The following is a 22,560-nucleotide window of genomic DNA, read 5'->3' on the forward strand; positions in this document are numbered from 1 at the left end:
ACCCTGTAATTATTCTGCTTTTTGGCTTAGGCAACAAGGAAGCACTTATTTTTGTCAAGAAAACAAAATAACCACTGGGCGGTGGTGGCACACGCCTGTAATCCCAGCACTCTGGGAGGCAGAGGCAGGCGGATCTCTGAGTTTGAGGCCAGCCTGGTCTACAGAGTGAGTTCCAGGACAGCCAGGGCTACACAGAGAAACCCTGTCTCGAAAAAAAAAACCAAAAAAAAAAACAAAACAAAAAAAAAACCCAAAAACAAAGTGTAAGATCAGTTTCATATATTTATAAGAAAAATGTCATTGCTTGTGACAGGTAAGAAGTAGGTCGGGACAGAATACAGCTTCAGTGTTTTAAGGAAGTGGTAGCTGCACTTGTGCATTGGTGCACTCTGCCCAGTCTTTGCTCTCTAGTGTGTGCTCTCACTAGTAAACTTCTCCATTATTGCAGCAAAAGAAAAACTTTTTAAGGTTTTCATGATATTCATCAATTGAAGGCATCATTATGATTAATAAGTCTTTTACCAAAAATTAATTGCTCAACTGCCAGTTCTGCTGAAGTGTGTGTGTTCCCAAAAGAACAGAACCCTACATGGGATACTTGACTAAGAGTGTGTGTGTCAGAGTCAGCTCAGGGCTTCTGGGCCTTATTTCTGAATTGCATGATATACTCAGCGATAGGGATGTAACTTGCACCCCGGCAGAGGGTAGCCAGGGACAGTCAGTAGTGTAGTAGGCTGTGTGCTAGAAAGCTCTGGCCAACAACTCCAAAGAGGACTTCTCATGGCTGGTATTGGGATGTCTGGTGGGTGGTCTTTGACTTTTCGAGGGAGTGCTGTCAGCTAGATGAGAAGAGTTGAATACAATCATAAGTATGTTTGTACAGTGAGTTATGGCACATTCTGTTGTCGCTGGCGGTACTCACTCCTAGCAGATGAAACATTCTGGCTGTGCCGTGAGCGCACTGTCTTCTCTGTTCTCCAGTCTCCAAGCCTGTCAGATGAGCTTCAGTTAATCACACAGCACACCTGATGTGGCAGTTTATTAGCAAAATCATTAAAATTTATTGCTTGGCCATTGAAGCAATAATTTTTTTTTTTTATTACAGAGTTAAAACCTTTGTCTGGAAAGGCACTTTTTATTATTTCAAAATGAATATTATTTGGTAAATACGATTTAAAAGAACAGCTTCTTCGACTGGAAAGATGTTACTTTGTGGCGCAGTTTTCTGACCTCTTGTCCTTTTGGATCTGAAAGTCCATTAATACAAAGTTGAGCTTCTAGGAAAATGACAAGGATTTCCTCTTAAGTTCTTATGTGTTGTTTTTGTACAGGCTTGCATTTACCTGTGTAGTTTTGTATGTTGTTATCTTTTGATGGAACTCAAATGTTCCAAATTATTCTCCTGTGTTTTTATTTAGTGTTGTCTCTTCTCTGTGTAAGCTTGAGATGTTCATGTGTAAGAATAACCCAGATCTCGTGGGGGAGAAAGGGGGTGTCCAGTATGACTGATCTAACAGATTTTTGCTAAATTACTTTCCTGAAAGTTGGGTTTTACTGTGAGATGTGCACCCAACCCCTTTGTAGCCATTTGTGTTTGTATTTATTTCTTCGTGGACCCAGAGGAATGTCTGGGGGATTTTTGTGAAGCCAGCAGAGGGTGCATATTGGATGTTTACAAGAGCAGCTTGAAAACAAGACTGTATATTTTTAAGGGTTGTTCACCAAAGATCCTCCCTTTCCCCCCAACATTCAATTTTTAAAAATTGTGATTTAAGAACTATTGTGAAATAATATCAGAAGAAAAAGGATGTTTTAAAGGATTTGTTGTCAAAAGCTGACAGTTGGTTTTCTCCCCAAGTTGGAGAAAATCAATTTAGAAAAAAGTGTCTTAGTGTGTAGCCCTGGCTAGCCTGGAATTTGTTATGTAAAGCAGTCTGACTTCAAACTCATAGATATCCACCTGCCTCTGCTTCCGCCTCCCTAGTGCTAAGATTAGAAATCTGTACCACTACTCCTGGCCTGCTATCTAGACATTTTTAAAGAAAGATGAAATTGAAGAAAAATTGTAGCTTATTCAAGTGGTATTTATTATTTTATATTTATGACATTTAATTAAAGAAAGATAACTGCTTTTAACCACTAAGTTATAGTAATGTCTGCTTTAATTCATGTTATGAATTTGAAGTCAACTGTATAGGGACAAAAAGTTAAGGCTAGCCTTTTTTCTATGGATTTCTGTGTTCTCGGGATTGAATTCTCCAGTCCTTGTGCTTGTGATGCAGTCTCTAGAGCCCAAGAATCTTGTGTTGTTAAGGGAATTAAGTGCAGTAGTAGAACCTCATACTTGTTACACTGTTTAAGCCAAATCTGTGCTCCTCCCCCCCGCCCCCAGTCTTTCTTAACCAGAGATGTGAAGGAATTTCTTGCATAGAGGAATTTAACTCTCTTTTAACCTTAAAAAAGCTTTAAAGAAACCTCAGTGTTTGCTTTCTGGGTGTCTTAGGGTTTTCATTGTTGTGAAGGGACGTTATGACCACCGCAACATTAAAGCTGGCTAGTTTATAGTTTCAGAAGTTTAGGCCATTATCATCATGGTGGGAAGCGTGCAGGCAGACACGGTGCTGGAGGAGCTGAGAGTTCTACATGTTCATCTGAAGGCAGCCAGGAGGAGGATCTGGATCACAGTGACCAGGCTTGAGCATATATATTTGAGACCTCAAAGCCCTGCCTCCACAGTGACACACTTTCTGTAACAAGGCTGCATTTCCTCCAATAAGGCCACACTTCTAATAGTGCCACATCCCATGGACCAAACATATTCAGACTACAAACTGGGGGTATTTTCTATTTGACCAGCTGCTGCTGCTTGTGTTGCTAATGCTTGCTGTGTAATTGCTTTCTTAGTACAGAGTATACCTCCTTTTCAGCCTGAATCAAGCAAGGCGTTGTCTTCAGAACCTTGACTGAAAAGAAGAGAGTAAGTGATAGCTGGGGGCAGGGTGGAGGGAGTGCCTCACATGTGCCATGTGCAGACCTTGGTGTATTCATGTACTGATCGTGAAGGGCCGATGTGGACATGGGAGGGGGGAGCTGCTTGGCTAGGTTGGCCCCGGTTCACTCATTCGGGTCTTTGTAAACAGATTGTAGAGGTCAAGACTAATAGCAGATCATGGATTAGAAATTGCTCTGGGTTTGAGGGATTTGGTGTCTATGGAACAGAGGAGGGCTGTAAGAGTGCTGACTGATGACAGTGATGATTTGGGCTCATGTACATAACAAATGTAAGACTAGCCAGAAGAAATCACTAGGGATTCTGGAAGGAAAGAACACTGGTATATGGAAGGAAAGTAGGATATTGCTAGAGCAGAACTAGTAAGATTTCTGAGGGATCAGGTCATTGTCTTCAGAATTGTTAGCTGAAGTGGAATAAGGATAAATGTCATTAGAAATGAGGTGAAGGCATCTGATGATGTCTGTGTCAGGAGGTTATGGACAGGGCAGAGAGGAGGAGAGCAGCTCCCACGAGAGCTCGCTGTGAGGCGACAGAATGTCAGATGAGATCCTAAAGACTACCTGTTCTAGAATTGTGCTAATAGAGAGGCTGTTTTCAAGGAAGCAGTTGATTGTCTTAGGGATTTTAGCTCTCACTGTGGCTAAAGAGAGAACATGAACGCTAGGGCTGTAGAAGCATTAGCATCAAGAAGGAAGCCACGCAGACAGACACACGGCCCTCAGAGGGTGCTGTGCTTGCTGTGCCCAAGGCCCTCCCTTTAATCTCTGTGCATCTGGAGAAATGGTGACTGCTCTCAGTTGTACTCTATCACAAGGGTGTGGCCCACAGACAGGTGAACCATAAGAATCTCAAAGGGAGACCATGCTGGAAAATTGTGATACTTTTTTATTGGTTTCTAAAGTAATTTTCTATTACCTACAGGAATTATAGACATTGCCAGCCTTAAAAAGAAAAGAAAAAAAAGAAAAGAAAAGGAAAGAGTCATTTTACCTCACTCCTTTAAAAAAGGGCATCGAGCCAGAAATAGTGAGAAATTCTGGCTTTCTGTATTCATTCTTACAGGTTACTACTTTTAAATTTTATTTTGGTTTTCTCAGTCATTTGAGCACTTAGTCCAAGGGTACTTGTATGTTCTGAGAGTCCAATTTAGACAAAAATGGGGAATTTAAATTTTTGTCATTGCTAAAGGTCACAGTTTGCTTAGATATAATCCAGTATATTCATGGATTATATAGATCAGAACCAGTCCCAGGCATTCAGTGTGACAAAAGGCATCACGTTACTTGTGGCCTTTTTTAAAAATTTTTTTTTACTCAGATTAAAATTTTTCTGTTACATATACACATTTTCTGGTTGCTTTCCATTTGATCAGTAGAGTAGCATAGAGATTACGTTTGTATGTGTCTCATGTTAATGGTGGGTCATAAATATAGGCCAAGCGTTTCATGGTAGTTTTGGACACTGATGCATTAAGATTCTTTCCTTTGAATCACAGTTGCAAGGCAGCGGGGATTAAAGTGCTGCAGGTCTGAAGGGACCATCTCAGATAGGGCATCTTCATTATGTTTTGTTTACAGTCTCGTTTTCAAAGCACGTGATCACCGGCTTCTGCTTTTGTTTTTTTTTTTAACCTCTTTAACAAGGATTCCTTCTGCTGTTCTAATTCTGTTTATTCAGGCTTGGTTTCTAAGCAACCCAAGACGATGCATGGCTAGGCATATATATATACATATATATATATTACATATATACATATAAATATTATATATAGAGAGAGAGAGAGAGAGAGAGAGAGAGAGCATTTCAGTGATTGCTTAGCTCAGTTTTGAAACCCCTAGAAATCATCTTTACAAAAACGCAGGGTGATGTCCACATTGTTATTAATATCTGTGTTTAGATAATGTTGTAAGTTTATGTTGCTTATAACTAGTAGGCAGTAAAAGTATAAAGGTTTTTTTTTGTTATTGTTATTCGTTTGTTAGTTAGTTGTAGTTTGTAGTTTGTTAGAATTGCTGGTGTGTAGATCTTCTCCATTTCCCAAAAATTATCAAAACAGGAGAAAGTCTCTGACAATTGCCCTAAGGATAGGCTTGAAAAATGGAAATGGAAAACTTCTTACTCAAGAAAGTCTTTTGATCTTGATGAGAACGGCCAGAGTTTGGGCATCTGAACGGCGGCCTTCTTACACCAGCTGCTCCCGTGAGTGCACGGGCTCACAGGACTGTTCATCCTGGTTGACCCTGAGTCTCGAAGACCACAGGCCATGAGCATTTTCTTACCATTACCCTCTGCACAGCATCTGCCCTGCTCTGGACTCGTGTAGACTCCTTGCTAAGAGGCATGGGCCTTTTGTGACTCAGGTGCTTGCCATGAGACCACCCTGTGTCCCCACAGTGCATGGCCACCTGATCCTGTGCATGTGGCCTCCTGATGGCAGAGGTGCCCATGAGAAAGTAGGAAGAAGCAGAAAAGCTACGAGACAGTCTGAGACAGGAAAGCTACGGAGACAGTACTGAGACAGGAAAGCTACGAGACAGTCTGAGACAGGAAAGCTACGAGGACAGTCTGAGACAGTGCAGATGCAACACTTAGGCCAGAAGCTAGCCGCAAATATTTCCAAGTGATGTAGCTAGAAATAAGCTTAAAGCAAGGTTTGTCTAGTGATTTATGAAATAAGAGCATCAATAATGATATTATTAAAATGAGTCAAATAAAAAAAGAAACTCTAGAAACTATGCTTTGAGAACTTTAAAGTCTAGTGCTTGTAAACCATCTCATAAGGAAGAAGATGTAAGATCAGCATTGACCTTCTTTGTAATATATTACAACCTTTTCTCTCTTGGACAGACATTTCATTTAGCTGTATATATTGTATGACTGTCTAAGAGACTATTCTTAACCAAGGAGAAGGATCCACATTCTGAGTGTAGTGTGTTCTGCTGTCTTAGTCCTCCTCCCTCCATCATGCCTCCTTCCCACCTCCCCTCCCCCTCCCACCATCCCTCCTCCCTTCCTCTACCCTTTTCTCCCTTCCTCCCCCCCCCCCCCCCCCATTGCTCTGTCTTTTAGTGAATAGAAAACATAGGTAGCCCATGACTATTTGTTTCCTATATGTTTGTCAGGTTAATGTGTAAGAAAACACAAAATTTCAGGGGTGGAGAGGGATGTATTTATAGTGTTTGCGGGATAACCAAGGCTTGTGGAATGCTTGTCTTATGAACTTCCTGGCATCTGACACAATTAGAAATTGGTGTTCATCAGTTTTTTTTGAGGTGTGTGTTGCACCTCTCTGATGTCATCTAAATGCTGATAAGCAAAACATACCCCCCATCTTGGGTTTTTCAAGTTGCAGTATGTAAACATTCTGAGCAGGGTTTGTGCAGTTGGTATATTCTGGCCAATTAAAGAAGATAAGCATACCCACAGTGCAGAAATAAACTATGAACATAACCTGAAGGCCAACCCCCACCACTGTGCTCCCAACCACTATCTGGTGTACAATTTTGTACTTAACATAGTCATCCTAAAAATACCAACAACTAATAAACCCTGCTGCTTTGACCCAGTCCCAGTACTCATTTGTCCTGAGGAATTTAGAGCATGGCATATATAGTTAAATCTACACAGTTGTGTAATTTTATCTTTTTGTGTTTTAAGAAAAATGTGTTGTGCTTGTTTAAAAAACACCATAGTCACCACCAATACTATTTTAAAGGCAGGTACTTGGGTAAACTGTTAACATTTTAAAATTTTTTATGAATATAGATGTTTTATCTGTATGTGTGTCTGTGTGCATGTATGGCTAGGTAAAGGTGTCAGATAGCTTAGAATTGAAGATAGAGACAACTGCGAGCTGCCAGGCAGGTGCTGGGAATCCAACCCAGGTCCTCGGGAAGAGTGACCAGTAATACTCTTAACTGCTTAGCCATCTCTCCAGCCACCTTGGAATAAGTAACTTTTGATAATGATTTTCTCCATGATAGTGAACTTAGGTGATACTGATAATATAATTGAAAGACCAGAGCAGACAGGTAAAAGATAATTAATTTTAGTGTTGATAAAGGAAGCACCCATATCCCGACCATTGTGGGACTGTCATTAGGATGGAGCCAGATAGGGTTCTCACAAGCTACTGTGGACACTTGTCAATGGGAACGAGGGCTCTGTGAGCCCTTTCCCTGTCAGTTTTCCTAGGGGTGGAGATGCAGCTTGTGCCAGTTGTTCTGGAGACTAGCCAGATGGCTGTGCAGATGCACAAGGTGTGCTAGCACATTGTCTTTAATCCCAGCACTCTAGGGCCAGCCTGGTTTACATAGAGTTTCAGGCCAGCCAGGGCTAGAGAGTTAAGACGATGTCTCAAACCACAACAAAATCAAGGTGTGTGTAAGTAACTGACAAGAGTCCATCACTCAGTTCTTTAATGTTTACTGAAACCATTGTGTGAATCAGAAACAAGGTGTGTGTGTGTGTGTGTGTGTGTGTGTGTGTGTGTGTATTAATCCTTTCTGACAGGGAGTAGCTTTTTCTTTATAGGATCTAAGTTGTCCTAGCAACTGGGGAGGGCAGGATACATTACATGTGTAGGACAGCAGAAAGGCTGATGGAGCACACAGGCAGAGAGTCCACATAGGAGAGGAGCATTTCTGGAGCAGCTCAGTGGCAGAGCACTGGGTTTTAAAGGGATCAGTCCCTGCATCCATGTGCTTTGTGTTTTTGGATGCCTTTCTGCCCTTTTCTCCCATTGTCATTTTAAAGATGTGTAAAGACCCCCAGAGGAGACTCTGCTTCTCTCTTAACCCGTTGATGACTCATTCTTCTGCTCTTACCTGAGAGAACGGCTGAGGTGAGAACAGTGCAGCCACTTGATTGCAATCAAAAATGGAGAAACAGGGCAGCTTGAAAGAGTCTTTGCAGCTGAAACTTGCACAAATGCACCGTTTTAATTAGGACTGGAAAGAACAGCCCAGGCAGTTGTAAAGCTGCAATATTTTCAAATGGTGGAGATAAACCTAGGCTCCTAGCATGAGTGGTCTTCTGGGAGAGGACCATCTTAGAGTATGTCAGATGGACACTCATCTGAGAGAGGTCAATTGCAAGTCATTTCTTTATCTGCTGTGTTACTTTCATCATTTCTGGTATGATTTACAAGATGTAGAACCGTTAGAGGTTCCCCTGATACCAGGAGACCTTCAGAGCCATCTGTGCCATATAACCTCCATCTTCCATGTTTTGGATGTCATCGTAGATGCAGAAGCCTTGAAAGCAAGGCAGACCACAGACAGGCTGGATGCAGTCCTTGTGTTCTCCTTGGGGTCATCCTGTCTCTTGAAGCTGTCAGATCACATCCTGGGTTAAACTCAGGTTTGAAGCTCAGGCCAGTTGGGATCTGGCTGAGAAGCAATAAAAGTAAAACCACAGAGCTTAAAGTGGCAGGTTTGGGGTAGAGTGGAAATAAGACATGTATCAGGGTTCTTAGTCTGGCATCAGCAGGCTCTGTGGTTAGGTCTCTAAATTTTACAAAGAATTTCCAATTACATATTCCTCTCTGTTTCTTTGTATATTGTTAAACTATACATTTTAAAAAGAGAACATGAAGTCTGCCTTTATAAGTATACTGTTTCTTTGAAATTCACTTCCTTATGAAAGGGTGGTTTAGAAGCATATAGACATTATTTGGAAAGAATGCTGTGATATAACAGTTTGTTTTATCTGGTATTGGTTCATAGCAAGTTGAAGGTTGAAGCAGTCTAGAACCAGCTTCCAAATGTACATGTGCCATGTAGTGACTTAAATGGCCTCTTTGCTCTTTGCAATTTTTCATACTTCTTTTTTATGTTTGTTTTGTTTTTCAAGACAGGGTTTCTCTGTGTACCCCTGGCTATCCTGGAACTTGCTCTGTAGACCAGGCTGGTCTCAAACTAACAGAAATTCACCTGCCTCTGTCTTCTGAGTTCTGGGATTAAACGTGTATGCTACCACATTCGGCTTCATACACATTTTTATTCTTGCTTTGTGGAGGATTTTGTTTTAGTTTTTGTTTTTGTTTTGGTTTTGGTTTTGGTTTTTTTTTTTTTTTTTAAGCTTTCTTAATGATCTGCTTCCCAAGATGCAAGAAGAATATGGTATTAATAAAGTATTCTCAGAAGTTTAAATTGAGTATATTAAACCTGTATATTTCAGCACAGATATATGTAAAGCCCAGCATTGAAGAAAAGCTAGTTTTAGTGTATGACATGCAGTAGAAAGCATTCTGTAAAATGTATACCTTACACCCAGAGTGCACAGATAATGCAGGTGTAAATGTGTGACCTACAGGGGAGACGGACTCTCCAGCATCATGGTAATGACTGTCATAACAAGGCCATACTAGAGAAAAGAAGCAAACTTTCTGATAACGCACATGTGCCCTGCAGATATGGCAGATATCAGACTTTGGTCTGGGTTATGGACCAATGGCATCTGTCATATTCTTTGTTTTATTTTTAAATAGTATTGATGACCATGCATATGTAAAAACAAGAATAATAACAAAACCTAGAGCACGGCTCCTCTTCATCCCCCCACTTGCACATGAGCAGCCCTGTCTACATTTCCTTTGAGAAGTCTGAGAGAAAGTGGACATGCAAATTCTAGAAGGAAAACCTAAGATAACTTATTTTTATGCAGAGATAGTGTATTAAAGAGAGTGGTTTGTGAGCCTGCATTTCCTACTGTGACCATTGTCTGCACCTGCACCTTGGCCTCTTCTACAGAGTATTATGGTTGCCAGCTCGACAGAGAGTATTGAAGTGACTGTTCTTGTCAGACTAGTCTTAAAAACAATTAGGAACTTATACGTAGTTTAACATTTTTAATTCTGGAAATTTTTATTTAAGATGAGTTTATCATCTTAACAGGGTGCTGTGACTTGCCTTCCGAATACTTCACTATGCAATCCTAAAATCTCATTGCATCAGATAATTCCCTGCTCTCTGCACGGTCTTGTCAGCTACCATTCCTGCTTCTGCCTCTGAGCTTCTCCACTCTAGCTATCACATGTAAACAGAACCCTTCACTATGATTTGTCGTGTGTGTGTGTGTGTGTGTGTGTGTGTGTGTGTGTGTGTGTGTGTGTGTGTGTAATGGGCTTGTTTCACTTAACGCCATGTCCTTAAAGTTCAGTCATAAAGCATAAGGTTTCAGGGCTGTTGCACAGCCTATTGTATGTAGGTAACAATTTTTATTTTATCCTTCAGTAGATGTTCTGGTTGCTTCCATGCAGCACAGAAGAGCAAGCGTATCAAGGCGCCGCCTACATTCCCCCCTGTAGCTCTAGCAGTTGTTTGGTTGTCAACTACCTTGTGGACTTGAGTCCTCTGCAGAAGGGACAAGTACGTCAACCAGCAGGGTTCCTCTAGCCTTCCTCTGTTCTCTTTCTTTAAAAGATGGATGGTGCTTTTGATAATGTTTTTAGATTAAAAATAAACCCTAAACCAAAACTAAGACACTGTTGTCGATAATTATGTAAGTTATTTGCTTCAGAATCAAATCCACTGAGCGTATTTTATGAAATCATTCGGTCTGTCAAACAGGTAGGCAGAATAGCTTTTCTCGTGTGGGTAATTGTGGGCATCTTAACAAAAGCCAGTACAGCAAAAACCCATCCCGAAGTCTGTAACTGGCCCTCTCATTGCAACTCATAAGCTGGACTTGCTTCCTGTGTGCTTCCAGACCCACCTGGCACCTGAACAGTGCACTCCTGTGTGTGACAGTCACATCACGCGGTGGGTCTCCATGGCTGTGATTCTTACATTAAACATTGCTGCTACAATGTAATGTGAGTGAAGCAGGACTGGTCAACACTTTGCTTTAGTGTTCTGGGGTGACATGCCTTCTGTCTGAACTGAGTGGCATTGTTCTCTGGCTGACTTGAAGAAATTGAGCAGAGCCAGGACTTTGCTGAAGAGGTTGATTTTCCTTGTCATGTTCTGTTTTAGTTTTCAAGAAGAAAGATGAATAGAGCTTATCAGATTGATAAATTCAGGTTAGAGAGGAAATTGTGGATGTACGCTATCCTCCTGCCATGCTTGGCCTTTCCCTTGAGTTTGTACCACAGTATCATTCTCACTCAGCCGAGTGAACCTGGATGGGAGCTTTGGGGCTGCTTGTGTTTGGGAGACCTTCCCCCCCCCCCTTTTGATGGCATTTGAAGATGCAAAGGCAATTACTCTTTCTTCTCTGGGCTTACCATTTTAGATACATATGATTTGTACTGAGACAGTTGAAGGATGGAGTGTGCAGGGAATTACACTCCTCAGCCGCCTCTGGTCATTTCGTCTGTCTCGTACTTTCAGAGCATGTTTGGATCTGTTACTTAAACCTGACACATCTTGACTTAAAACCTATTCAGTTCTATTTAGCTGTTGCTTCCTCCTGTGTTCTTTGGCTGGAAATGTAAAGTGTGTATGTATAGCAGGGGAGTCCTTCATAACTATGGTCTCTAATTAGAAGTTCTAATATCCTATCTGATAATTCTGGCTGTATTGTCTGCTCTGAGAAAGACAATGGAATGTGTAGCCTGGCCCCGTGTGCCAGGCCATTCCCATGTCATTGCTAGCTCATCCGTATCCCCCACTTAAATACAGTTGCAGATACTAACACGGGCCAGTTTAGATGCCTTTCTTTGTGAGATCACCCACATTAAAAAGTGAGACTTTGGTACTTTTGATTTTCATAACCTGTTTCTAAAACAAAAGTAAACAATATTAAGCTTGGTGTGCCTGTGATTTATAGCTGAGTGAGTTAGGACAATGACATTTTCTTTTTCCTCTTTCTTTTTTGTTTTTTTCAAGACAGGGTTTCTCTGTGTAGCCCTGGCTATCCTGGACTCGATTTGTAGACCAGGCTGACCTTGAACTCACAGAGATCCACCTGCCTCTGCCTCCCAAGGGCTGGAATTAAAGGTGTACACCACCACACCCAGCTTGACTTTATCTTTTTAAATGAACACATTTAATTTTTAATTTCCCTGCACAAAGGGAAAATTCATGAGGCTTCCCAAGATTGAGAAGATTCTTACTCAGAAATGCATAGCCTAGATGTCTGTCTAATCAGGTTAGTGCCGAATTAGTTGGCTAACTACTGAGCTTCCCAGGGTTCAGAGCAAAATCAAACAGTTTAATGGGGTGGTCATAGTATGAGCTCTTAATGTGGAAAAGTAAGTAGCAAATAGTTGTTTTTAGGAACAGCCAACAAGTGGTGTGTTTAACGTGGCTGTTTGTACTGAGGACCTTGCCCGGGTAAGCTATGGACTGATGGGGAGGACTGGAGTACCCTTGCTTTCCCCACTAGCCAGCATTACCGTAGCTTCCTTGTATCTCTGATGCAAGATTTAAGCTGTTGGTCGGCACTGCGGCACTGCGTAGCATTGAGAGGTCTTGAGAGTTCACCCTCAGGGCACAGTCACTTACTCTGTGTACTATAGACAGCCTGTGCTGCACACTACCAGTGCGTTAAAGATGATTTCAGGGGGTGAGTGTCTACCTTTCCTTCTCCTCTCCAATGTTCCTTATTCACACTTGCAAATAAAGTTTAGCACCAATACATTAGTTTAACCAGATTTTTCTTGCTTTAAATGAAATTTATATAAACTAGATTGAATTAGGTATATGGTACTTAGTATCTAAAGACATCTGATATCTTGTTTTCTCTTTATAGTAAACTTTACATGTTGTAATGCATTTATTTTTGTAGCTTGAGTTGCAGACAATCAAAGTAAGGTCAGCATAGTATGACTAAAGCTAAAATACAAAGTTTACAATTCCAGTCAGACAATCAGTTGTAGAATTTATAAGCTCTTTGTTGCCTGGACACCATAGTTGTTGCAAAGGAGACTTCTTGTCAGTAAGCAAGTGTTGGTTCAGTGTGGCTGCTTCACTCGCTCACTCACTCACTCACTCACTCACTCACTCACTCACTCACTCACTCACTCTAAGGTACTAATAGAATGTAATGATCCTAAAAGAAAGTTTAGATTATCCCCTCTTCACACATCAAAGTCACAATCAGAATCACAACAGCCTGATTTGAAACCCGACTTACTCCAAACCCTATCTGATTTCCTTCAGGCTCCTTTTGCCCATGATACTCTTGAAAATAAAACAGCTGTGTTCTTTTCTCTGAGATGGCAGTGTGCCTGTATTCATGACGCTCTTGTGTGCAGTGGTTCCCCCCATGCTGTGCACGGCCCCGTGCTGCTGGAGCACCCGGGCACTGGCTGCCTTTTCAGCGCCATGCTGCGTCCCACCTTCATCATCCGGTCTGCATCGTGACTTTCTGCTGCTGTTCATTCAGTTTGAGATCACCATTGACCTCAGCATTTCCTCCTCTTTTCTCCCTCCAGACAGTCCTTTAAACCCATCTCTACTCTTTATATATTCATAGCTTCCTTTTTCATTAGCTTTTACTGTATTTGTATATACATCTATATTCTCAAATATAACCTGTTTGGTCAGTATAGTGCTACCTCTACGTCTATTTTCAGGGCTGACCATTTAGCCCAGGGCAGTTGGTGTGCTCCTCCCTGGTGAGGACTGTCCAGTTGGCGAGTTCTTGGTTGTCCTTATTCTGTTCCCTTTTGGGCAGTCATGTTAGTGAGACCTTATGGGTGGAGTTTCTTTTGTTCCTAGGAGACAGTCTCACAGCTAATTCCCCAGTTCTTTGACTCTTACAGGCCTTCTGCCCTCTTTCTTCTCCAGTGTTCACTGTGCCTTAGGTGTGGGAGTGTGTTACAGATGGCCATTGGGACTGGGCTCCACAACTCTGCACATTGGTTAGCTGTAGTTCTCTGCAGTGGTCTTTATAGTTGCAAAGAGAAGTTTCCTATACTTCTCTGTAGGTCCAAGGACAAGTATTTGTTGTTGAAGTTAGAATGATGCTGTTTTAGTAAATTAGTGGTTGTATATTCTCCTCCAATAATCATGATTTCACTAACGCTGACTTTTTTTTAACCAATAAAATGTAAATGAGGAGCTCATGCTATTTAAGACCAGAAATATTAAGAGCCAAGGTGTGGTCCCATCTTTCTCCATTTCTCTTTGACACCAGAGACCAATCTGTATTCTGATCAGGACCAATCTCTTCACCTGGCCTGGACTGCAGGTTGTAGAGCTCTCTGCCTACCCTCAGTAGATCTATGAAAATAAATGGCAAACCATGAAACCTCCATATTTTATATTTCTTAGTTTAGCTTAGAGTGACTGCAATAAGATCCTTGACATTCTTAGTTACTCAAAACCTAGAGGACCTTTTTTTTTTTTCTTCTTCTATTTGCTATTAGTCATTAAAGTATGTTCATTACTGCAGTTTGGGTCTTGAACACTGACTTGTCATGCTGAGGGAATAAGAGGCACAGGAAGCTGGGTACCAGCTCTATTGGAGGGGGGTACCTGCTCCTGCCAGCTCTGCAACTTCATGTGGTTTACTAGGTGCGAGCACAGGGGGAGAGATGAGCTAATGCCTGCAGGAGGTCTTTGTGGAGAGCAGTCCTAGGCTGAAAACTCTGACTGTCCAGAAACACTCCTGCTTCAACCAGAGGGCTGTTCAGCTTCCAGCCATGCCCATCCTACCCTCGCAGTGATTTGTTCAGTAGATAAGATGGTCGTTCTAGAAAAAGAATACCGAAACAGGAGCTCAGTGGTTTGCCTGAGGTCATGTAGTAACTGGGCTTCGACCTCTAGCATGCTGCTCCTTGAAGGGCCATTTCAGGGGAGAAGGTATGGAAGAGCTGTATCCCAGTTTCTTCACCACTCTAAGCACAGACTATTCAGCTGAGAAAACACTGGCTTTTTCTTGTGCTATGGCCTCTCTGTAAGTACCATGGAACTCTTTATTAGATCATGAATTTCATAGACTGTATATTCTGCCATCTTGGTGTCACTGGTGAAACACAGTCAGCCTTGGTATTATGAAAATCATCATGGCCTTCTCTAAACAAACCCCAGTACATCTATATATACACAGCAAAAATTAATTAATGAAAAAAACCCTGTCACTCATTTCTAAAAACAGAATTGTTCATAATGAATGAACATATCGTTTCATCCTTTAAGATAATTTCTTTTGGTTTAAGTCAGAAGTTGGCCTATATATTTCTCTGGGAAAAAGCTTATTCTTTTTTTTTTTTTTTTTTTTTAAATTTTTATTTTTGGATTTGGTTTTTTCAAGACAGGGTTTCCCTGTATAGCCCAGACTGTCCTGGAACTCACTCTGTAGGCCAGGCTGGCCTCGAACTCAGAAATCCACATGCCTCTGCCTACCAGAGTGCTGGGATTACAGGCATGCGCCACCACCCACCCTGGAAAAAGCTTATTCTTAAGGTTTACCTTAAAAAGCTTATTCTTAAGGCTTGATCATGTTTGAATAATACTTTGTTCCGAACTTTTTACGAGTTTAAGTGAAAGTGCATCTCAGAAGTAACCCATCCCACTTGATGTGATGTGCATGCATAGTTAGTGACAGGCCAGCCCTCCGTGAGGTGTGGTGAGGATGTGCTTGTGGCACAGGAGTGGGTGAGGATGCTGAGACGAGTCAGAAATGGAAGCTGGAATCAAGAGGAGGTGCTGGTGAGCAGGTGCTGGGTCTCTGTGCCTGCTACCACCATCCTCCCTCTCCCTAGAAGGGGAAGCCACATGGGAATTTCTTTGTCATTTCTCCTGTCACTTATACATGGCCAAATGAAGGACTAAGCTAAATATGGTGGCAGTGGTACGTGTCTGTGAATCCAGCATTTGGGAGGCCAAAGCAAAATAATTGCTGTTGAGCTGAAGACTGCATGTTGGGTTCTGAGCCAGCTGGGTTCAGAATAAGTGTTGGCCCCATAAGGACTGGCTACAGCCGTAGAAAGAACCCTGACCTTTCCTTCCTAACTCACCTCCAGATGCTCTCCTAGCTCTTTATGGGATACCTTTGTGGTGCATGAAGCCTTGGGCTTGAGCTGACAAATCTTTCAGGTTCCTACCTCTATGGCTGTCAGGGTCATAATGCACTTGCACCATTTAGACAGTTAATGACAGACCCCAAGGGCTGATGGTTTAAGGGAGTTCAGTTCTGTGGGCACCAGGATAAGAAAACAGAAGAATCATCTCTTTGGAGTGGGCATTGGTCCTGAGGATGGGCCAGGGCTTTGCACATGGAGGTAAGCCTTCTACACTGAGCCACACTCTTATTACCAAACTGGAATCTTAAAACAGCCCAAGATTTTAACTTGACTGTGTTACTTCACTAATTTTTCTGCTGTACATGTGGGTCTCTTGTTGAACTGTATGTATATATATATTCATATATTATCAAATACACATTTTTGAGACTAAATTAATGCCCTAACTGTCAAAATTTGTATTTTCCATTTTTTTTAAATTGGTGCTTGGATCGAAGCACCAATTTTAGACAATTTTAAATTGTTCTTTAATCGAAGAGGTAAGTGTGTCTCTGTTCCAATAATACTAATGGACTGTTAGATATTTGCTATAATGTTGGATGTTAATTTATGCCCTGTAAATGAGCAACTGTGTAGTCTGCACAATAAATGCTGTCTAAGGAACACGCTTTCCTGCGGACACCTGTGTTGGTTCACACTCTGTACAGTCTTCTGCCTGGTGTGAGGACTTTCTTGCCTGTATACTTTCAGTGATAAACCAGATGATAAATAAGTTCAATTGCTGATCACAGCTAACCCTGTCATCTTTATACAGTGTTGGCTGTTTTCTGAAAACAGTGTTTGAGAGCCAGTCTAATGAATCTATGAACATTAGGAGGCAACTTGAGAGACTTTTTGACCCATACTGAATGAATTTTTTTTTTGAGGTTTTGTTTTTGTCTGTCTGTCTGATTTTTAAGTACAGGAATAGGTTTGTAAAAACCAGGCATTTGCTTATTGACAGGGATACTAAATGTTTGTACTGTGGGTAGAAGCATTCTTGCTTCTTATAAATAATTTTTATAACAATTTGAACTCCACCAGTGTCTAAGGAAATGAATACTCTTAGACTGTATTCACTAGGCTCCAGGAAGTGAAGCTTAGGCTGTATAGGTAGTTTGCTACAGTGCAGGTGTGTGTCGGGGCCGTGCTGCCACCCTTGCCTGAGCATCATTTGCTGGCTAGTGTCCAAGCACCTTCCTTGTGAGGGTAAGCCTTTACATTTGGCCAAACTGAGTTTCTAACCCAGAGCTTGTGAAGGCCAGACAAAGCCTGTACCCTGAGCTACGTTTCCACCCTCCACGGGTAATGTGAGGACTTCCCCAGGGACGTGGTGCTTGTGTGCAGTCTTGAAAGGTGAGTGGGGGTACCAGTGTGGATCCCAGGCTAGGTCTCCATCATGGAATGTCAGAGTTTTCTGAGTGGAGAAAACAGTGTTTAGAAAAGCAACAAAGGCAGAGAATGGCTTAAAACAGAGACAAGTGAGGGTCAGAGGCTTAAGATGAAAGGCCAGTAGAAGCCATTTCCCTCAAAATTTACACTGTTTATGTGTGTGATGTGATGTGCGGTATGGTAATGGGGGTGCCTGTGCACTAAATTGTGTGCCATGGTGCACATATGTAGGTTGGAGGACAGCTTTTAGGAGTCCGTTCTCTCCTTCTGCTGTGAATTCTGAAGCTCAGACTCTGATCACCAAACTTCCATGGCAACACTTTCCCCAGCCGAGCCATCTCACCCTTTCCCCAGAAGTCTTTCTTGGGGGCCTTCCACCTTTTTAGCCATGTAAAGATTTGTAGACGCAACAGAGGAGGAGCCTTGAGGGTTTAGGCATAGAACTGGCATCAGAATTGGCGTGAATTTTAATGTGAGTTTGTTTCTCACAGCTGTTCTGATTGCTCCGTGGAGAGTGGATTACAGTGGCCCAAGAAAGGACAAAAGGTTTCTGATAAGTTGCAGCCGATGGGATCTGCAGGAGAGACGTTAGCAGAGCGGACACAGAGGAGTGTGTGTCTGCAGGCTGCTGTGAGTGCTGAGGCTGATGGGTTTGAGATGGCGTGCTAAGGAAGGGAGAGTATGGAGACGTGGTCCCCAGGCTTCTGTGTTCAGCTTCTAGGTGCATGCCGTTGCCAGTTCCATGAGACAGCAGAAGAGCTGCAAACGGGGCTTATTTTAGTTCTGAGGAAGTGCACAGATGGAACCTTCTCTGTCCTATGTGGCTTGGACCTGGAAACCTGATTGGGCAATGGGGGAATGAAGAGAGACAGTTGAAGAAACAACAGACATCCACCCACCAAGCTGGGCTTTAGTGGGCTGTGCCTCCTCCTGTAGAGGGCACCTACTTCACATCTTGGTACTCAACACTTCTGCAGTTGCTAGTTTTCACACATATTAGCCAACCTTTTTGGACTGGAGGAAGCCTCTGAGCCTATCCAGGGGAAGACTTGCCATTCCTGTGGGTCTGAAGCAATGGTTTTATTGACATGGTTGTGCCCATGTCAATAGTACATATTCACACAGTACCACAGGAGTCATCTATCCACATATCTATCTGTCTGTCTGTCTGTCTGTCTGTCTGTCTGTCATGATTATCTTGATCACCATGATAAGAATCTGGTCCAGAATTTCCCATTTCAGCTATTAAGAAAACCAGAAGAAAATATTCATAAAAGAAGTTTAACTAAACCCAGCCACATTGAGATCTGTTTTCCTTTTAATTAGGGTACTTGGTGACTATATCTCAAGGTTTTGTAACTAAGTCTATTGGCTCTTAACTCTTACTTAAGCCAGTTCTTGCTTAGACCATTAGCTCAGGGTAACATCCAACACCTAGAGTTGTATTAAGATTTTAATCAGAAGGCTAAAGTGTAGTTTATGGTTTGGCCTGCTACTGTTCATGGTTTTACAGCTTTTTAAAGTAAGATTCCTGTGTTGGTAGGGCTGTGGTCTCTGATGCACATAAGCTGGGAAGGCAGGGAGGAAACTGAGGAAGCCCAGGACTCTTCTATTAAAGGAAGTTTTTATACACTGCTTTGAATGAACCAAACTTTTGAAGTATAGGAAACGAATTTTTATTTGTAAGTGGGTTGAGATAAAACTCTTGGAAACATTCTGTTTTTTTCTGTAGCTGATTGCTTGAAACATGAAGTATTTTTGGTATGAAATACCCAAGGAAAGCTTCCAGTGGCAGCGGAGAGTTGAAATCTGTGATGAAGGGCAGTTAGGGTTTGAAGACTGGGGAGGAGATGTGGAGAACCCCTCCTGTAAGCTCCACATTTCTGGGCCCTTCAGTGGCACTGCTGCAGAGGGTGAGTCCAGCTGTGATTGAGAGTAACTTGGAGCCAGCTTCAGCACAAACTTTCAGCTACCCAGTGCCACCATGTCCCACTCTTCCTCAGGACTAAAATAAACCCCGTTTTCTACTCTTCTGCCATCTCATGGAACTGGCAACGGCATGCACCTAGAAGCTGAACACAGAAGTAGGGAATGAGTGAGCTCAGGAGCCACACTCTGCTGGCTGTCCTGCATTGATCTCCCACCTGACTCTATTTATACCTAGTTTCAGTGTCTGCAGTGGTGATGGAGAAGCCTTGTTACAGCAAACCAGGTCACCACTGAGTAAACTGGGACAATGCAGTGAGTTTCTCATCTCTAGTAATGATGGAAATAGAAATTTATGGATTTTGCTCATTCATGTCTATAAATGCTAACCCATAAGGAGCTAGGAGTCCTTATAAAGACTGAATTGTTAACAGTTCAGAGTAGTAATTGGTAGGTATTTTATATGTGCTTTAATGGCAGCATTTTGTTTTAGATTTATTGGTTGTGTGTGGGTCTTTGGCCTGCATCTTTATCTGTATACCGTGTGTGTGCCTAGGGTACCTGCTAAGGCCAGAAGAGCTTCTCGATCCCATGGAACCGGAGTTACAGTTGGCGAGCTGCCATGTAGGTGTAGGGACTGAACTTAGTCCTTTGGAATTGTTCAGTCACTTTTTCAGCCCTGGCTTTTTAGAGAGAGGTAGGCAGTAGTGATGGGGAGAGAGTGGGGGAAAATGATTCTCAATCATTTAGCCACTTAGGCAGTTGACAGTTCTTGGGGCCCATTTTGTCTTGGGACTGGTAAGCTGTAAAAGACAGATGGGGGCAGCCATGACCCTCGCCTTTGTTTTTTGTGATACTTGTATGGTTATAAACTTATAACTTTATTTTTTGAGTCATTGTCTTGTAGCTATTTTATTTAGCTCAGTTTATTAGTTAATCATCTAATTTTAAAGAATTATGTAAAAAGATTATTTTAAAAAGAATTCTAATGATGTTTTGGCCTAGGCTTAAAATGGAGGAAGGGGTGCAGTTGGGCTGAGACTTCCTTGTATCCGTGTCTCAGGCTTGTTCACGTTCCCTCCCCAGTCCTCCTAGCTTGGCTTATAGAGAACGTGCATTATGTACAAGTGTAGTATTTTACTTTATTTTAAACTTTGGATTTTCTCAGTGATTATTCAGCAAAGTGTTTCTGTCTTGTTATGAACTGACAAAAAAGTACCAGGATTCTTGTACACGGGTGTGGTGAGCGTGGGAATTTGCCATCATATATCATGTTTAAAAACAAACCCCCTTTCTTCCCAATGGATCAGTCTCCTTTCAGAAACTTATCCAGCTTAGATGGTGAGAATTATGGAAAATGAGTGCAACAGTGAAGTCGATTAGCTGATAGATTTTTATTCGTGAATATACCATTAACAGCACCAGTAAAAAGCACAGAGCGTTTAGTCCTGATTTCCTCATGTGTGGTAATGGAGTCTAGCTTGCCTGTTTATTTTAGAATTTTAGAAAACAAATATTGCCAACTTTAGTCCCTGATAGAAGTAGCATCTGTCTGTGGATCCTTGGTTACCACTGCCTTCAGGAGCAGCTCTAGGAAGCCTGTCACCTTCTGGGATTCCTGGGTCTCTGCTTCAGCCTCGTCTCTGGGTGTTGTTCAGGAAGTAGGCACCAGGTGAAGTGGAAGTGTGGAGCAGTGCTCCGAGGTGAGGCAGGCGGGGGCACCAGGGAGAGCAAGGAGGACCTAGTGGGACCCAGGCGTGCCTGAGGAAGTTGGTGTCTGTCTCTCTCAGGGAACTGAGGACTCTACTAGGTTCCATTTCAGTGTGTACTAGAGTCTATTCCATGTTTTTTTGGGCCTCATACCACTTCCTGTTGTGTGGTACACGGTTGTGGAAGGACACACTAACCTTTGACATAGGTGTACTGATAAGATGGTATAAAATTTTTGTATTTTATCTTAAAAATACAAAGGGCATTATTTTATTCTATTTATATAGCATTTCTTAATAATTGACATAATAATATTGAGACATCATTTTAAATGTGAAAACATTGAATAAGGAAGTGTCTAGGAGAAATTCTTGGGAAAGAAACAGCAGAGGGATGTGTGGGGCTTGGCCTGGAGGTCTCTCCCTGACTGGGCCAGCGCTTCCCATCCAGCCTAGGGGCAGGCGCTGTGCTGTCAGCTTGAAATGTTCTGCTCTAAGAGGAAAACTTGGAGTTTCCTTACAAACTAAATAGTGTTGTTTATGCTTTAGTGTTTTCCTGAGGAACTTAGTAAGAGATCACTAATTAGAAAACGAACTTGTGTTTATGTCTGTTGTAAACTAAACGCAGCCCGTTTCCTTCACTGTTGTGGTCATTTCTTCTACATCTATCCTCATTCTTGATAATACACACGCACTCACAGATTCCTGCTGTTTTAAGTGTGTTTTCCGTTTAGGGTGCTATTTTCTGTGCTGCCATTTTCCATCCAACTTCTCAGTGATTGGTGTCAATCTCTCCTCTCCCCTTTCTACTGATTACTCTTGAAGAACATCTGTCCATCCTCATCTGAACCACAAAGGGGGTTAATATATAAATTGAAAGTTTAATCATTCTCTACAAATCCTGCATGTGATTGTATTTTTGTTTTTTAATCAGCGATTCACTTCTAAGCTTTTCTTTTGGTTGCCCACAGTAGCCTTCCTTGCTGTTTTATGTAACGTTGACACTAACATTAATGTTTTCTAGTGACTGCTTTGATATAAGGTTCTTAATTAGCCAGTGTTTTTACCCTTTTTTTCTTTTTCTGTAGATTTTCAAAAGAAACAACCAGATGATGATTCCACCCCAAGTACAAGTAACAGCCAATCAGATTTGTTTTCCGAAGAGACCACCAGTGACAACAACAATACCTCCGTAACCACGCCAACTCTTAGTCCCAGCCAGCAGTCGCTCCCGACAGACCTGAATGTAACTTCACCGAGTAAAGAGGAATGTAAGTCCCTATCTATCCCTGAGGATCATGGAACAGCCCAGGAAGGCCATCGTGAGTGTGACAAGTGTGTGGGTGTGCAGTGTTGTGCAGGTCAGAGAGTAGGTGCAGCCACTCCAGAGAAGGCAAGGTCTTCTTAGGACTGGCCTTCTATTCCTGTGTGAGGGAGGACATGACGTTTTTGGACCAGTCTGGACCAGCGGCTATCAGCTCTGGCTTCACATTAGAATCCACTGGGGATATTTAAAGAAATGTGTATTACAGTTTTGAAAGATTTCTGTGTGCGTGGGTACATCT

The 22,560-nt window shown here is 42.1% G+C and overlaps 1 protein-coding gene across 4 annotated transcripts in view; it reads left to right on the forward strand.

Annotated features, from left to right (window-relative positions):
* The window catches only part of Zfand3 (zinc finger AN1-type containing 3), a 196,130-nt gene that overhangs the window by 112,849 nt on the left and 60,721 nt on the right, over nt 1-22,560 (forward strand). For 2 of the 4 annotated variants that reach the window (XM_052164549.1, XM_052164551.1), the window contains exon 3: nt 22,084-22,317. In XM_052164549.1, coding sequence (XP_052020509.1) covers nt 22,084-22,317 — 234 coding nt within the window. The remainder of the gene's footprint in view (nt 1-22,083; nt 22,318-22,560) is intronic. The other 2 variants (XM_052164550.1, XM_052164552.1) reach the window with 1 other exon arrangement.

Source organism: Apodemus sylvaticus, chromosome 19, assembly GCF_947179515.1.
Source record: "Apodemus sylvaticus chromosome 19, mApoSyl1.1, whole genome shotgun sequence".
NCBI classification, from domain to species: Eukaryota; Metazoa; Chordata; class Mammalia; order Rodentia; family Muridae; genus Apodemus; species Apodemus sylvaticus.